Here is an 18,677-nt window from a genome sequence, read left to right as displayed (position 1 = left end):
GATGGTCCCATGTTTAGAAGTACTTTCTGCTCTTGCAAATCTTTAAAAAGCATAGAAGAAAAAAGCAAGCATAATTTCCTAACTTTAATTTCATAATCCAAACTGACTCTCTTTTTCACAATTTATCTTAAAATCCTGTTTTCTGCTTGGTACAGGTTTTTTTTTCTCCCCCTGTGGGCTTTGAGTCATTTGGAATGACCTTGTTTGTATGGTCTGAGAGAGAGAGTTTCACAGAGAATCCATGGAAATCTCTGAGGTCCTGGGCTCAGCAGGGACAGTAATTGCCACTGCTTGTTGTCATGGCTACCTTCAATGAATCTAGGAACTGCAGTGGTACTTGGCTCCAAGCAGAGAAACAACATGACTAATCTGTGTGTACAGAATGGTGTTGAGCCTCTGTTTCTAGGCCTTGGCCACAACTCTACTACAAGTGCAAAAAAAAAAAAGGTTTTTTTGTGTTTTTTTGAGACAGGGTTTCTCTGTGTAGCCCTGGCTGTCCTGGAACTCATTCTGTAAACCAGGGTGGCCTCGAACTCAGAAATTCACCTGCCTCTGACTCCCAAGTGCTGGGATTAAAGGAGTGCGCCACCACGCCTGGCTCAAAAAGTATTTTCTTAAATGGAACAATAAATTCGATATTATAGCTATCAAAAATGCCTGAGAATAATAATTAGTGGTTAAAAAGAATAATACTGAACAATAACTTGTAATTATGAATTATTGATTACAGAACATTGGGGAGAATCTGGGTTCGTATGGGCATCTTCAAGTTCAATATAAAGGAGTTCTTAATGGGACATCCTAACCTTGAAACACTGGCTTCAATTTGTGCCAGGGACCCTCAGGCACAAGAACAGCCACCTAAATCCCTCGAGATTCATCCCATTCATGTCCTTCTCATTGCTGAGAGCTTTAAGGGTAAACCCATCCATTCAAATAAGATAGGTCCAGTGTGATGCAAGTTCCATTGAACAAGGACACATTCCTTGAAAGCCCAAACCAGGAAATGAAGGTCATTAGTCTACTTACTGGTGGCCCAGGATTCCCCGGTGGGCCCATGAAGCCTGGAACTCCAGGGTGACCCTAGGAAGACACAGGAGATAATTCTTTAAAAGTGACTCATTAAAATAAAAAAAGTTTTCTGCTTGAAACAAATAACCAATCCAGAGTCTGCCTCCTAAGTCCAGTGACAAATATGGCTGAAAACTCTGGCCACAGAAGGTCTTTTTTTTTTTTTTTTTTCATGTAACTTTAGTGACTGTAAATAAAGTGCCTTATGATTTTTATAAAAATGAATATGTCTTGAAAGAGTATTTGCTTCAAAATCATTGATGTGAGAGAAGGGCAGATGGTAGTGGCTTAAGATGCAGATAAAAATGAGAGGTATGGTATATTAAAGCTCTTACATCTAAATGAAACAGGAAAATATTTTTATTATACTTCCATTCTTGCAGATATACATATAGTGTCCCATTAAAGAAGAACTAAAAGAAAATTAAATGGGCATGTATATTTACACAGAGTTATCACTTCTGCAAGGCTTGGCTCTGGGATATCTTCCCAAGAACATCAGAATTCAAGGGCACTTCAAGGCCCTTGTACAGAATGATCTATGTCTCATTCACGCCTGTTCACATACTTTAAACTATCTCTGGAATACCTGCAATAGTTACTGCAATGAATTACTAAAGAAAGAGTTGTTATCACATAATGAAAATTCCTAAAAAAAAACATTTTCAGTCATGGTTTATACTATGGCTATCAAGGCCAAAGATATAAAGAACTAATTCATTCCATATTCTCTGTCTTTGTCTCCCTCCCTCCCCACCCACCCGTGTGTGTGTGTGGGGGGGGCACGCGTGCACACGCTCATGTAATCATGTACATAATATGAGCATGAATGCACAGACCAAAGATCAATCTCCAGTAATACTCGTTAGGTGCCATCCCCCTTCATTTTTTTGATATGAGATTCTCATTGTCCTGGGATTTATCAAGTAGACCACACAGACTAGCCAGAAAATCCCAAGGATCCCATCTGCGCTGCTCTAGTGCTGGGATTACAAGTGCAGGTCACCACTGGTGAACTTGTTAATTTTTTTTTCTTTACATAGAAGTGTCCAAGGATGCAGATAACATCTGCAAGAAAGATGATATCTTAAAGCTCTTATATCTAAAGCCAGGCGTGGTGGTGCACGCCTTTAATCCCAGCACTCGGGAGGCAGAGGCAGGTGGATTTCTGAGTTCGAGGCCAGCCTGGTCTACAAAGTGAGTTCCAGGACAGCCAGGGCTATACAGAGAAACCCTGTCTCGAAAAACCAAACAAAAAAAAAAGAAAGAAAGAAAGAAAGAAAGAAAGAAAGAAAGAAAGAAAGAAAGAAACCTCTTATATCTAAACGGAACATGAAAATGATCTTTTTATACTGCCAACCTTGCAGAAGTGCCTATAATAGCATATCCCACTAAAGAAGAAAGCAAAGAAAAGAAAGTAAGACTCAAACTCATACCTCATCCTTAACAGAATAAGCTGGGAATAATTTAATTTTGACATCAATATTATGATAATATGACAGAACTATTCTATTTCCCCATGTGGAGTTTCCTGTGGGTTACAGAATGAGCTGCTTACTCTTTGTAATATAAAATTTAGCATCTAACATTTAGTCTAGTACAACAAAGTTAAAATACAGAACAATGCCAAAGAAAGTCTTTCTCTCTCCTACCCTTCAAAACCTACCACTGGAAAGATCAAACAATACTCCATGCAAGGCATAAAGTGTTTGCTGCTCACATGCAACCCATGGCATGGTAACCCAGATGCCTTTTGTTTCTCCAAATGCAGGGGAGCAAACCTTAATCACAGCTCTCATGCAGCTGCATGCATAAGGATCACTGGCTCAGCAGCCCACCCTGCACTCACATGTATCAATAGGCCCTGAGGTCAGGATCTACCCTTGCTTATTTTGTATCTCAGATTCTGGAGCAGTGCTAGGTAGGGAATTTGTTACTGTGAGCACTGGGGCTAGATGCAGGCCAATTTGAAAGCAGAAGCAGGGGGTTAGTAAAGGGCAAGAAAGAGAAGGAAGGGGTAATGACAGAAGGGGAGACAATCCACAACAGCGACTGGGCAAGCACTAAGGCTGTGTGGAATCAGTCAGCGCTACTAGCTGGAGAACAGTAGGAAAGCAGTACCCCGGATCCACAAAAAGAACAGAGTTGGTACTGGTGCCATCTTCCTATGTGTGAGGAGAGGGATCCAGCTAGCCTGAGGAGGCACTGATTGGTTCAAGGAGTGCTATAAAACATTTCAAATACTACCATGAAAGTATAAAGAAGGGCTCAAGAAGTGGTGGGAGGGATAAAGGGATGTTACCTAGAGAATGAGAAAAGCTTCCATAAGGGAGAAGCAATCAGGAAGAGAGGGGAAGAAAATGGAAAGATGCAGGCTCCTCGGACAACTGGGAGATGGAACAGGATGAGAGTAAGCAGAGAGGTCAAGATGGAAAGCAGGAAAGCAAGACTCACACATTCCTCTGCAGGCACAGAAGAAGCAAGGGTGGCGTCAGAAGCAGTGAGTGGACACTGAGTGGGGCCCTTCTTACAGTGTGACTTTCTTCATGACAGAAATTAGTCTTACCTGTTCACCTTTCTGTCCCACCTCACCCTCTGCACCACGCTCTCCTTGGCTTCCCTGGGAAGGAAGACAAAGGCAAGTCAAGCCACAGAAAATTTCATTAGAACTAACACTGTAAATATAAAAGTATGCTATATGTGCTTTTATCAGTTCTTCAAATTCTTTATTAAATCATTGCTGCCAACCATGGTGACAGTAGACAGAAGCAAGCCCTGCTAGAAAGATTGCTGGTAAAATTTCTTTTAGTTGAGTTTCAGGTCCCTTAGGGGAGCATAAAGAAAACAAACAGGGCTGAGAGGAATGCAGTTCTAAGTCTGGTATGTCATCTCCCTCCTGAATCTGAACACAGTGATGCACAGAAGGATGGATAATGGTCCTCTTTGAGATTTGTAGCCATGGTGAGAAGTGGGTCAGAAGGTCCAAGCTGAGGGAAAGAGAAGATCAAGACGAAAGTGAGGTCTTCCAGGGATGTGAAACAGAGGCAGAAAAGAGCATCAGGAGGTCCTGAAGAGATGATGTGCAAGAAGGGTAAGGCTGAGATCTTATGGGCTTTTCCCCATCCACTTTGACAGGTTCATTGCTGTCAGCCTTGTTCAGTTCATGTTTGGCAGCCATGTTTGTATTTTTAAAAAATGTTTTGAGATAGAATTTCATAATGCTCAAACTGATCTGAATGTCATATATAGTTAAGGACAGCCTTGAACTCCTAATTATTCAGCCCCAACAAGTGCTGGCATATGGATGTGACCACTTCATTCAGTTTATTTAATATGTCTTTTGCTTTGGCAATTTGGTATATTGGGTCTTTTTGGTTTTTGTTTGTATGTTTGTTTTGGGTTTTTTTGTTGCTGTTGTTTTGTTTTCTGTTTTTTTGTTTTGTTTTGCTTTGTTTTGGTTTGGTTTTGGTTGGTTGGTTTTGTTTTGTTTTTGAGACAGCTTCTTAAACTATACTCCAGGCTGTCCTACAACTATGTAGCCGGAGTTGACCTTAAACTCATAGTGATGCATCCATATTGCATCATGACTACTGGGAATACAGGTGTTAGCCACCATACATGGCTTTTGGTTTAGTAGATTCTGTTTTCTAAGACAGGTTTTTATGCTTTATTAAAGGCTGGCCTGAAACTCACTCTGTAGCCTAGCCTGGGCTCAAACTTGTATCACCACTCCTGCCTCAGCCTCCCAAGTGCTAAGATTGCTGAAGTAAGCCACTACACCGAGTGTACTTACTGGAATAACAACTGCAATTCATCAAACAGCAACATTTCCATTTCTTTAAAATAACCTACTGGGCTGTGAAGAGTCCTTGACAGTGAATTAGTCTGGCACGGGTTTCATTCCTGTCCCTCTTCATCTCTGCATCCTTAAGCAGGCCATACCCCTTTCTAGATCTCAATCTGTCCATCTAAAAGGATGAGGAGTGGGGAAGGTCAATGTAAGAGAGTCCAGAGCCCAGCAGTTTTCTCATGAGAGGTGAAATCCGGCCCTCTTTCCGTTCAGCTTATTCTAGCACACAGCAGCTCATTGATGTCATGGCTGACGGCTAATGACACTCTATCCCACAGTCCCTGGATTGTGCTATGAATCATTGCTTATAAAGCGCTAGGTGTCATTGTTTAGAGGAAGGAAGAAAATAGTTCACAGGAAAAAAACTGATTCCATCATCTTTACATGCTGTTATATCTAAGTGCCTAAAGTTGGCATTCTATCTACACCCACTTTAAAATCAAAGCAGTGTCACAGAGCTTCACACTGCCTCACTGACATTCAGGGACAATTGGCCTTAAAGGTAAATGTATTCCTTTCAAATCCCAATCTTCAGTCTAGCTGTAGAGTGGTTTCAACATTCAGCTGGCAACAATAAGAATGCCAGCAGCTCAGGATCCCCATAGTTGTCCCTGTCTCCGTGCCCACTACAGACAAAGATCTGCACAAACACAGCCACCTCCATTCATGACTCATTTCCTTCCAGGAAGGGATCTGACATTTCTAGGCATTCAGTTAGGGCTTCAAAAGACCCTGTTACATGTAACGTTTTGGCTGTAAGCTGAGCTCATGGCTAAGTGTATAAAATGTCTAAGACATCTGCCTTAGTCATTGACCTTGGTCTTTGCAGAGTGATAAGACATCTGGGCTAAGAACAGTGGCACCAGCTATAACCCCTACACTTGAGCAGGGAGGGCAGGAGATGAAGGAATGCAAGGTACTTTTCATTTACATAGTGAATTCCAGAAGAGTCTAGGCAGTGTGAGATTTTGAATTTTTTTTTAAATCCACCAATAATTGTTTTAATCGGCCACCCAAGGTCACAGAACATGAAGAGTAGGGACTCAGTCTGTTTGATTATCAAATATCCAAGTAACCTCTTCCCAACCAAGTCATTTTCCTGACTCTCTTGGGGCTATGATGCCTGGTTTAGGTGGTTTATGATTTCTTGAGATTTGATGAGAGTGGAGAAGGCAGATCAACCACGTTAACATCAGGTGAGATACATGGTTGTACACTGGAAGTTCAACAATCAAAAGGCAACTCTAAATCCCATCTTCTCAGGGCTTTTATCCTTGCAAAGCTACAGGACCATTTTACTAGCCCAGTTCTCTTTAGATCGTTATTTAATACCCTTCCCAAAGGCTTCATTCTTGCTTCTCAATGCAGTCCTATACAAAGAATCTATTCCATAGAATAAACAAACAAATAAATGAATAAATAATAAGGAACTATATCACTCCCCATGCACAGTTCTTTACTTTTGCTACTTTTGCGTAGTTGCAACTAAACACCTGACAGAAAAAGATGAATTATTTATTTTGGCTCATATTTTCAGAGGTATCAATCATAATGGTAAGAGCAGCATGAGGGAGCAGAAAAATGTGTATCAGAGAAGCCGTGAAGTAGAGAATGGGGCTATAGGAAAGATCCAGGGCAAGGCATACTCCAAGGGCCTGATAACCTGCTTTCCTCTGCAGTGTTTTATCACAGCAATAGAAAAGTAACTAATATACAAATATTCTACCTATTCATTGCCAGGAACTCAATTAAAGCCTTTCTCAGAACCTAGTAATCATCTCTCTGGAATTTAATAAACACGGTGGGGAAGGGGGTGCCTTTCTTTCCTAGTTCCTGCTGGAAAGAGAGATACTAACATAGGGAGCAGTCTGGATCACAGGAACAAAACCACCCCCTGTGGTAAAGACTGGAGATGCTTGTGTAAGGCCCCTACCTTACTGATGATCACACAGGTACGTAGCCCATTTGCAATGAATGTGGTTGATGAATGGGGTGACATGTCCTCTATCTTAGTCCTGAATAGCACTTCCTGAGACACATATGCTAAATCCAACCCTACAGACTGGCTACCTAAGACTTAAGTCGTTTTGACTCTCCCGCCTCCTACCCAAGCTACGGTGTTCACTGTATTCTGAATCAGCCTTCAGCGGATGATAAGATTGTTTCTTTTTCTATCTTTGCAGTGACGTTTCTTAGGTTAGAAGGAGACATTGATTTGCTTTTAAATATAATTCTAAATTAATATAATCAAACGGTACCATTTTGTTTGTGTTTCCATTGTTTAGAGTCTCCCTTTGTGCTTTGTCCTTTGTAACTCAAAGCTGCTGGATCTCCTCCTGGGGTCTGCAAGCTGTGGAGGGGAGGGTGTGAACTCTGCCAGCAAACAGCCTTTGCTCCTTTCATATGAGGCCCACTGTGCTGGGCCTAGAAACTCCTCCCCTTCCAAGATGCATTGCAAATCCTGCTTAATCCCTCAAGCAACTAAAATACACCTTCTTGGGAGGTATCACAGGCTACCTCTTGTCCCACTGACAATGGTTTCTTTAAATTCCTCTACTCTCCTCCAGGTATTTGTCATGCTTGTTATTAAGCCCAATGACCTATGTGCCATGAGGATCACCATCAGCCATGTGTATTAAATGCTTCCTACATGCTGGGGTTTAAAAATGTCCTTTTGTTTGGTTCTTAAGACATTGTTCACTGCTTAGGTTTTACAACTAGAGTTCTAATCATGGTTTGGGCAACTAAAATGCAGGAGCAAACCACCTGTCCAGTCAGCATCTTTAAATAACAAACTGAAAAGATTCAGAGAAGCTGACAAAATGTCCAAGTAATGTAATTAGTAAGTGAATTCGTTCAGGTAACAGAAGGCAGGGGAGTCTGGGGAGGTACCAGCTTCCAAAAGTCAAGGCTATGTCTGCCAATTTAAGAGCCTCCAGCCACACTATCTTCTCTGTGTGCTCTCATCAAAAGAATGGCCTATGTCTGAGTTCTCCCTGTACTACTTGACTTTGAAGGATGATGTTAAATGGAACATGTGGTGATAGTCCCCAGCACTGTGCAAATGTGAGTGGAAGATGGAGCAGTTTATAAAGATAGCATGAAGCAAATGGCCCTGGTGACCTCTGAAGGATGAGATTCTTGGATACTAACTGTCAAAAGAAACTGCAGTATTACCTCGGAATCAGCTAGAACTTTTCAGCGTGCATGCCTGCTCTAGAGGGTATCTCTAGATCCATTTTAGGGTCCCATTAGACCCATGACCTGTTTGAGGATGTGAACTGAGCAGGAAATAAAATCCTTTTCAGAGGCAGCTGTTAAACCATCATCATTACCAAGCAAGAGAAGCTCTTACAGCTAAATGCAGAAACCCATGCTCCCAGGGTTGTCACCATGACTGCCATCTTTTTCCCTGTTCTTCCTTTAAAAGGTTGGCAAACATCACAGCACACAGCCCCTAGGCCCTGCCCCTGTAGTTTCTAAAACCAGGATGGAAGCTCTGAAACTATCCATGGTGCTAAGCTCCGCAGCCCCACCTCCACCTTTTGTAGACAGACTCTACATAGAGGCATGAAGGATGAATCACAGGAAATGCTTGCCAGATACTGAGTCACAGTTGCAAACCAAGGAGCCAGTCCTTCTTGGCAATGCAGGGAGACCAGAGAACACTCAAAGTCCTCAGTGACCAAAGGATGCTAACAGTGGTCATTGCTTCTCTATCCAATGGAACATTTTCTGCTGACAAACACATCTTTGTGCTCAGAAATTTTGCAAAGATAATGTTTGGTGGGCAAGGATACACGAGGAAGAAACAAATCTATTTTCTGGTAAGTGCTATGTGTTAGCATTCTGTCTAAGCCCCACCTCCAGTTACCTGGCAACAGCCAGGTATGCTCCTCTCTAGAACTACCTGGCAACAGCCAGGTAGGCCAAACCCACTATAAAAGGGGCTGCTTGCCCCCTCCTTGCTCTCTTGATTTCTTGTTCTCTTGCTCTCTTGGGCTCTTTCCTTCCCCCCACCCTGCCTTCCCCATTCTCTTCTCCATCTCTCCAATGTGCTCACGGCCATGGCTATGGCAGGCCTCTATTCTTCTCTACTTTCTCTCCCTCTCTCTGCCTATCTCTGCCTCTATTACCCTCTTAACTCCCCTCATAACTCATGCCTTGAATAAACTCTATTCTATACTATACCATCGTATGTCTGGTCCCTCAGGGGAAAGGAATAGCTTGGCATGGGCCCGCCAAGGCATCCCCTTCCCCCATATCTGACTCCCCCTCCATAGAATATACCTTTCACTCTATCTTTTTATAAACAGATCTCCATGGGGCAAGGGAAAAGCAGAGAAACTGGACACCAAGAACCAAGACAACAACCTGCAAGTTCTCAGAGGAGGCATCAAGTCCTCCATGAGTCACTCATCAACAGTGCATGGTAACAAGGATAGGTTTTTATCCCAGTAGTCTTGCTGCAGGCCACAAAGAAGGAATAGGGGACTCGAATGGGAGCTGTTCTAGGTGCTGGTACGGGTGTCACTATTAGAGTAGCTAGAAGTATGGTGAACTATGGACTTGTAGGTCAACTTCAGCTGTACTATCTTCAGCCTTGATTTCTGGCATCTTGTCTTCCTAAACTCTAGATTCCTTATCTGAAAAATGAAACACCTTCCCTCACAGAATCATGTTCAGTATTATAGGAGGTCATATCATGTAGGTGATAGCCTTGCCCTTAGAACACTTCTATTGTCTCTGAGCCCCAAAGACTTTTCAAGATCACCACCAGTTATCTACTGGAGGAACAAGAGCCCTGGCTTTCCAACACAGCACTTTGTTCTTTTTCTGGCCATAGCTCTTTCAAAATATTTAAAGAACATCCTCCCTTGTAGTGAATAATAAGAGAACAGGAATGGATACACCATCCCAAAACATTAGTGCTTCCTGCTGGGTAGAGATGACAGAGAAAATTGTCTGTTTCCAATGCAGGGAGTACACTGGCTTGATTGATTCACTTTTTGTTTCTCTAGATAAAGGCAGCTTCTTGTCAGAGGCTAAGCCTGGCAGTCAGAACAATGGCAGCAAAGGTCAACTAAGAAACAGCTGACATCATTTCTCAGAGCTCTCCAGGGGAATGCATGAGCCTTCCTTGCAGAATCAGAGAGGGAGCCTTGTGCACTGAGCAGTAGCACATTCAGTGATGTGACTTTGTTGGTACTGTTCAATGTAAAACTGCCCTTGGACAAATTGCCAGGTCTATGTTCAAGGAAAACAAATAACATCAGTTTTTGAAGCCAAATTCTTTAACTGCATCAAAACCATCTAAATCTTGACCAAGTATATGTATGGATCACAAACGATCAGCATTTGAACCTGCCTGGCAGGGCCTAAGAGATCTAGATAGTTCTTCTCATGACCCATCTTCTGGTTATGGTCAGACCACCTACGTTTATCTTGTTTGGTTTATTGCTTTGTGATTATAGTAATATGCAGCTCTGGGAGTTCTGGCTGTTCATGCAGAGGACCTGGGCTCAACTTGCTGACATCTTACAACTATCTGTATCTCTAGGTCCAGAGGGTCTAGTGACCTCTTCTAGGCTCTACAGGTACTTCATACATGTGGTATTCTTACTTACATCCAGGTAAAATACTTATATACACAAAATAAACATAAATTGAACATAAGACAACACCATATTGAAGGGCTGGGTCTGAGGCAAGGCAAAAATTCACCTTTGAAATTTTTGTTTTACATTTATTCATTCATTTATTTTGAGGGGGGTCACACAACACAGTGAAATGTGGTGCTCAGGGTATGACTTTCAGGAGTCAGGAGTCTCCTTCTACCATATGGGTCCCAAGAATCAAACCCAGGACACCAAGCTTGGCAGCAAGCACTTTTACTCACTAAAGTCATCTCACCAATCCAAGCAATTTGATAAAAAAATAATTAGTACACAAGATTAAAGCACATTCCAAAGAAATATTCTAAAAATCTAAAATCAATTGAGAGAATCCAAAATGAAGAGACTTTCAAAATGTAACCAGAGAGGGCTTTGGACCACCTGGGACTAGCCAAAAAGGTTTGAGGACAGTCAGTTATGTATGAGTTGGTCTTGGCTTTGTTTCAATTGTTTATATCTTTTGTTTTTTGTTTGTTTGTTTTGGTTTTTGGTTTTTCATTTTTCATATCCATTTCAAATTTCCCAATGGTATTGCATTAAAATAATTTTTCTAACTTCATTACTGAGATTTCTGGCCACCACTAAGATTTTATATATACCATCTTTCTGGCTATGACCCCAGGGGATGGAAGAACAATAAACAGACTGAGTCTGTAAGTTACCAAGTACCGATGACAGCATTTTACCTTCAGTTGTCATGGTGACACTCCTCTGTTCATTAAAACAGGAAGGCAGAGAAGTTAAGAAATTCTCCAAAGGTCATAAGCCAAGAGTCCAAGGCCATGCCTCACTCCTGACCTCAAATCCCCATGATCCACACTATTAGAAGAGTGACATTCCATACAGACAGAACCCAGGAAGAGATACAAAGAACCAATCCTCCCTCACTATTAACACAGAGGCCACACTAGAGAGGACTCACTATCGAGCATCAAAAGAGGACAACAGTGGGAAGTAAGTCTATCGGCCATGATCCAACCCAGCTCTGTGCATTCTTGTCTTATAGCTGAATTGCTACACCAACAGCCTGTGGCTACAGGCCAGTAACACTTGTTGCAACAAGCAGAGAGCATTTCCCTGCCTGATCTTTGGTTGAGATCATGCTTGTTTCCTCCCTGGTGGCCTCTTCCCAACCCTATGGCCTCACACAGATACCTTTAAGTGTGTGCCTTGTGTTCCCTTGAGGGTAACAGCGCTCACTCACATTTATGAAACACTTGGCTCACTGCTTTTTAATCGATCACCAGTTATTTTATCATCCTATAATTCAGTTCTAGCACTCCTCTGGAAACTGTTTTAATTCTATGCCGCGAAGTTGAAGTATCAGATACTAAATTCATTATTATCCAGTACATTTCAGTACTGTTGATGATCATACTATGTGTACCACATGTTTGCAGAGGGGAAACTGAGGCTTGCAGACTGCACATAGCTTTCCAGGTCACTAGAAAGTTAGAGATACAACCTGAAGCCAGACTTCCCAGATGTTAAGGCTGTTGGGCAGTACTTGCCTCAAACTTAGATGAAGCAGTGACATAGGAGAATATACAATGTTTAGTGAGATTCACTGACCTGTGGTCCAGCTACTCCTGGAGGCCCAGGGAGGCCTGGGGGCCCAGTATCTCCCTGTAGTAGAGACAAAAGGATGTAGAAATTAAGAAAATAATAATTCTGAGGAAAAGCTCACATTGAAATTATCACCAGGCATAAACCTTATAAGGCAGCTAGATTCTTTATTATGTGTGGGCAAGCATGCTATCAAACATGGCCAGGAAATCATAGGTCTAACTACCACTAATATGTATAGCTAGTAATGATGCGGTATTCAGTTACCAAAGTGGCCCAATACCCCCTCCTTCCCATATTCACATAGTTGAACTGTGACTAGCAGAAGATGATGGGAATTAACAGTGCACTGCTTTTGCAATAAGGGTGAACAATGTACTCCCACCTTGTACTGCCTCTCCCACATTTGCTCCTTGTCCAACTCTTCATCCTAGGAAACCCAATTTCCTAGTCTCCATTTCATTGGGCAGCTGTATTGCACATTCATGTGGGAAGAGGGACTGGGACGGTGTGACACTCAGAACTAAACTGAAAGCCATGGAAAGACCTTGACTGATCATCACAGAAAAACTAAAGAAATTATAACACAGGGGTTGAGAGCCACCATGGGGGAGATCCGATCCAGAACTAAAAACTCAGCCACATATATCTATTGTTTTGGGCATTAATAAATATCTAATGCACTCAGCATAGAACATTCTGCCTGGCTGATGAAGTTGGAGAGTCTTCCTATGTGTTCCCATGTGCTTTATATGTGTACATACATGCATGATTGGATACATGCATGATTTGATACATGCATGATTGGATACATGAGGCACTTTGGGATGGTTGTTCTTGCTTTGTAACACATAGAATGGTAGCTGTCCAGCTCTGAAGAGGGGCTTCCCAGAGGGCAGGATGGGATCACAGATGCCCACCAGCTCCTGCCAGGAGGAAGGGAGCAGAGTGGATCTTCAGAATGGCTTGAGTTCCAAACACTGTTGCTATTGTTTTTTTTTTGTTTGTTTGTTTTTGTTTTGTTTGTTTGTTTTTGTTTTTGTTTTTTGCTATTGGTTTTTAACCGACAACATTTAACCCAACCTCATTGCTGTAATGGAAGGGTGTGTTCTAAGGAGTCCTGAAAGGATTTATCTAAACTACCCCTAAGTGATGTGGAGATGTCACCAGAGAGCCACCTGCTGGCAGTACCCCAAAGGGAGGGCTCCTGAGAGTAACCAAGTAAAGAGGCTGTCTTCCTTTCTTTTCCTTTCTTCCCTTCCTTCCCTTCCCTTTCCTTCCTTCTTTCCTCCCCCCTCTCTCTGTCTCTGTCTCTCATCCCACATCATTACTTCCTTTATTTGCTTTAAAACTCATTGCTTAGTATGCAAAGTAATAAACTTCATTGTTATATTTTTATATCTAATGACATTATACTTTATTCCTATTTGCTCATCCATTGCACATCCCTGCCCTCAAATCCTTGGACTCCTTCCTCCTGCAACAACCCTGCTTCCATGTTGCATATACTCCATCACTGTCTCCTTTCCCTTGCCCCTGTCCCTTTAGAACACTTTCTCCTGTCTCTTTTCTTCTTGCAGACCTGCAAACTAAAATTAAAAGTTCTTTGAGTTTTTAAAAATAATCCAGGAGAAGAAAACACCCAAACATGTCCGCTTCACATCCTATACAGATCTATAAGGATCCAAGGATGTCCACTTCATATCCTATAAAAATATCTCATGAGAAATATCACAAACACATACATTTGTTTTGATGACTTTATCACTTGGGGAACTGATCAAGGGGAAGTGTTCTTACTCAAGTTGGTTTTAGGATGTGTTTTAGGACCCTTTCCAGAGTTCCAGAGGATATAGAGGGATGTCTGGAATCTTGTCATAAAAATGCAGGCTAGCTGCACCTATATTTTTGGACCTCTTCAGGGGAAACATCTGGTGCTTGAGGCACAAGAGAGAAAATAAAGACTGTATTTCATACCTGTGTTCATATCTGTCCCATATAAATATGGAACATGGTATCAGTTAGGAACTTGACTCTCTCTCTCTCCCTCTCCCTCTCCCCCCCTCTCTTTCTCTTTGGTTGGATGACATCATTATGAGTTCTCAAATGTACACAATTCCGTTTCAAAGCTAAACGGGATTTTTGGTAGACTTATAACCTATGAGTGTCTTTCTCAAGGGTCATCTCTGAAATGCAATCAGCAAGGAAATGACTCTAACTTCTAATTGCTGTATAATATTAACACGATCCATGCTTCGGGCTGCATAGCTTCCTCCTATCACACAGAGGGGAATTTCTCTCTCTGAACTCTAGATAAAAGCCAATCAGCTGGGCCAGTGTTACAGTTGCCAGTTCTTATAAGCCAGGCATGTATGATAAATGGTGTTGTTAAGTCCTCTTATTAAAGGGCTTACCGAGGTTTATCTTGAGAAAATGCCTACCGTGGGTGTTTGGCTCACTTGGTTATATGAAGTGGGGATCCACTTTGCCTTAGCAATCTCTTAGCATATAGCCTTGCAGTGTGTAACACATTCTGGTAGATATTTACTCAATATCAAAACTGTTTTCCTTTTCCTGCATTTGTGGAGATATTTCCATTGCTGTCATGAGATTTTACTCTCAATTTTATCCTTCCTCTCTGGGAAAACTACCTAAGCACCACTCAAGGTCTACTGTAGCAACTTGGACACACTAAATAGCTCAAAGTCTGCTGAATGAAATGAACTCCATGCATTGCATGAAAACCGGAACTCAAGCTTTTTATTTCCGGTCACTCCAGTGCCTACATACTGAACAACACACATTTTTGTGGCGTTGGGGAATGATATAATGCCCCACTCTGTATCTGGGCTGGAACTTATTACACTGCCCAGGATAGTTTCAAACTATGATCCTCTTCTGTCTCGCTAGCACTGAAGTTACAGGTGTGTGGCACTGGGTCTTGGAATACACTTAAAGGAGTCTCAAAATTAGGGAGTTACAAAGTGAATATTTGGGTAAATGAGTGGGAATGGCAGCTTATAGTCTATGTTATAAGACGACATTTTGACTTTACCCTGAAGGAAGGAATCTTTACATACACACTACTGATAGTTGGCTTATGGGGTAATCTTAATTGGGGATGTTGTCAGATGTCTCAGGATGTCCACAAACCTCAATGGCCTTGGGGTGTACGAACCTTGCCCAGCCACTAAGAAGGAAATGATTAAAAAGGAAGAGGATTCTCCAAAACAAAACCCAGGTGTCCAGAAGGACACACTAAATTGGAATTGATATCTCACCTCTGATCTATTCCTCTATAAAAATGCTGAAGAGAAACAAGATCCAGAAGGCAGAGTCTGCTCCAAGTTCCCAGGATGCTGGCACTAAAGAAAGCAGCTTCTGAAACTCCTGGGCTTTGTGTGTGTGATAGGCAAAAAAATGGGTCTGAAGGTCTACGGTGGCCACTAGAACATTCTAAATATCTCAAAGTCAGACAGATGGAATGACAGGAGGTGGTGGGAAAGAGCCTCAAAAGGAACATGAATTTTTCGATATTACAATACATTGGAATTTCACAGGCAATACTTTCATAAAATGGCAAAGACCTGCAGATATCCAGTCTGCATTCCTTGTACTCCACTGTCATCGAAACAGTCCCAAAGCCTGAATCCTCTCAAAGAAATGAAGGCCACACTGGATCTCCACAGTGGAATTTCTTCCTTGGAGGAAAGGAGCCTTAGCTCTCCCTCTCCTTACCTTTTTGCCTTCTGTCCCTTCTCTCCCTTGTTTTCCTGGAAGACCCTTGTCCCCTTTGAAACCTGGCAGACCTGGGAGGCCTGGGGGACCAGGAGGGCAGTCATTGCACACATCCTTAGGGAAGAAAAGAGAGATTAAGTAAATAATTCAGCTATTTGCCAAGCAAAGTGGCCCCACATCCCACCCTCTAGGTGATACTTGGTTATAAATGCCAACAAAGATGGAAAATCAAATTGATGGATTGTCATGGTCCAGGCACTTGTGTCCAAATTTATTTGGGCATAAATGAGGAGTCTTAATCATTACCCAGTTTTTCTCTAATTCTAGCCAGACACCTGGCTGGAAGTATGGCCTGAGAAAATGATGTCAAAATTCATATAAAAATGCCCCTGAGCATGAACAAAAACGTTAAGAGTGCACAGTGAAGATAAACATTTAGTGTTACTAGAAATAGCATGTTCTGCCCTGAGGACAGAGTCGAACAAAGCCAGGAGGAAAAGTCTCTGCGGTGTGCCAAGGGAAAGTGGCTCCCTAAGAAAGGAGAACAAAGGAGGCCACAGGCACCTAGCACAGTGTGTCCTGGCTGTGACACAAAGCCACATTGTGACCCTGCTTAGCCCTTTTCTTTTCCCAAGACAGGCATTTAATAAATGTTACTAGGAACTCAGCTTTGCTTTTTATCAAGACAGGTAAAAGCTGTTCCTGGAGTAAATTCAAAGTCTCAGACTTATCTGTGTCACCTCTTGACCTTGGAAGTTCTCAGCATGCCAAGTATCAAGTAACCTAACTACGCCAGCCTTATCCTGTACCCCTCTCTTGGATCACCTGCTCCTACATTCTTCTATTTTTGCTCTTCTTATAGTAAACTTAAATAAGATAACGCAAAGAACGCATTAGGAAGATAGTGAGACCAGGTAGACAATACCCAGAAGATTCAGCCATTGTTACTAGCCCATTACTCATTTGTAAAAGATACTTTGCAAAGCTTCTGGTCTGTTGGATACTGTGCTGAGACCACCAACTGTATAAGTCTAAAGGTCAGTTGGTGTTAATCAACACGAAATAAATATATTAGCTAAGGTCCACTGAGTGCTCTGTATGGAAGGCCAAATAAAAGCATGTGACCACTCTATGGGTTCACAGTCAATGACTTGCAGTCTCAAGAGATTCTGCATTCACCTGGGATGTCCTCAAATCTCAGAAACTACTTTTTCTTTAATAAAAGCAAGTTCTCCTTTCTCTTGCTTCTCTTATATATAATCTTCAAATATACTTTACATATATCTTCTCTAAGCTTTCCTGATAGCATCTGGACAGAGATGGGCTCATCATACTCTCATAGACTGATCTCACTCTTAGGTGGTCTGCTTGTAAGTTTATTCTTTCCCCACAAAGAATAGAGAGTGAGAACAGCCTTGATTTTTGCAGAGACAGCCCACAGCAAATAGTCTTTCATGGTTCTAAGTTCAATCAATAAAACCCAAAGACCCAAGCAAATGTCTAATCATGAGCCAACCAACCAACCAACCAACCATTCGACTTTTTCATGTCTCTCTTCTTTCAACATGCTGTTTGATAAACTGTATATTTAGAAGGTAGTATAATTGCTGGAGTATCTGAAGAAATGGTGAGGTAAAATGGAGGAAGAAACCACATGCTTCCTGGTTTCTTTCTTTTAAAATTAGAAGAGCGGAGAAGATCTAAGCTTTTTTTATTACAGTACATTTAAATGAGATGTACAATTGGGCCATTGTAACAATGGATGGATGGATGAACAGATGGATGGATGTAGGTAGATGATGTGGATAAATGGATGTATGGGTAGGTGGATGATTGGATGAAATAGATAGGTAAATGAATGGTTGGATGGATGGTGAATGATGTTTCAATGACTAAGTGGAAGGGGTGGATAGAGATAGGGATAGATGAGCAAAAATGAAGCTAACTTGATGACAGCAAACATTCAAGCTGCTAAGACTTTTTCTGGACTTGGAAATGTAAAATCCTTACCACTTTGTCTTGTTTCCTTAGTTGTGGTCTTACATAGCCTACTGTTCCAGAAAAATGCCAGACCCAACCTTCTGAACTAGTCTTGAATATCAATCAGCACAAAATGAGTCAAGCACCCCCTAATTGATGTTCTACTTGGCTGATGACACCCTGGAACTCAGCTTCTGTAGATTCTACAACCCTTCTGTGGGTAAGTCATGCATTCTCTGAATTTCTAGAGACTAACCATAGGGCCCTTTTTCCAACCAGATGGCCATGACTAGGCCCTACTGGCATGTAGCTTTGTATCTCTGGCATATGACTTTACAAGGCTTCAGCCCACTTGGAATATGGGCTCATATTTATGAGCCTCAATCTCCTTGCTTGTGAACTGAGGACCTCAAGTCCAACAATAAGAAATAATGAATGGAAAATGTCCAATATCCCATCAAGCAATCACAGAACTAAAGCATAACAAAGAGTAGTTGCTATATATCACTATGTGGTTTATTGTTTTACAACCTTAACCTAATGTCTTGCTCCATCTACAAACTCATCCATGACTCAATTATAGTAGAAAGTCAGTAATGGAACACTGCCCAAGAACTTGGGGGAGGGATAGATAAAGTAAGATTTACTAAAGGGAGGCATTTCATGAACACATTCTGAAGTTGGCCTCCCAGGGCAAAGATCTAACTACAGAAGTCAATTTTACGGGGCGGCTTTCTACTGAGGCAATTTTCAAGCTGTCATGATGAGGTATGTGTTGTTCTAAAATGCTTAGGGAC

General features: G+C 41.8%; 1 protein-coding gene across 1 annotated transcript in view; it reads right to left on the bottom strand.

The window, feature by feature from the left end:
* Positions 1-18,677, bottom strand: part of Col22a1 (collagen type XXII alpha 1 chain) — a 248,560-nt gene that overhangs the window by 45,613 nt on the left and 184,270 nt on the right. Inside the window, exons 45-48 of the mRNA XM_021183654.2 lie at positions 15,901-16,014; positions 12,169-12,222; positions 3,638-3,691; positions 1,030-1,083 (exon numbers count right to left, since the gene is read on the bottom strand). Of these exons, the coding sequence (XP_021039313.1) occupies positions 1,030-1,083; positions 3,638-3,691; positions 12,169-12,222; positions 15,901-16,014 (276 nt within the window). The remainder of the gene's footprint in view (positions 1-1,029; positions 1,084-3,637; positions 3,692-12,168; positions 12,223-15,900; positions 16,015-18,677) is intronic.

The sequence above is a fragment of the Mus caroli genome, unplaced genomic scaffold (assembly GCF_978045245.1).
Source record: "Mus caroli unplaced genomic scaffold, Mus_caroli_1 scaffold_16, whole genome shotgun sequence".
Taxonomy (NCBI): Eukaryota; Metazoa; Chordata; class Mammalia; order Rodentia; family Muridae; genus Mus; species Mus caroli.
The sequence above is the reverse complement of the archived record's forward strand: the minus strand, read 5'-3'. Positions and strand labels throughout refer to the sequence as shown.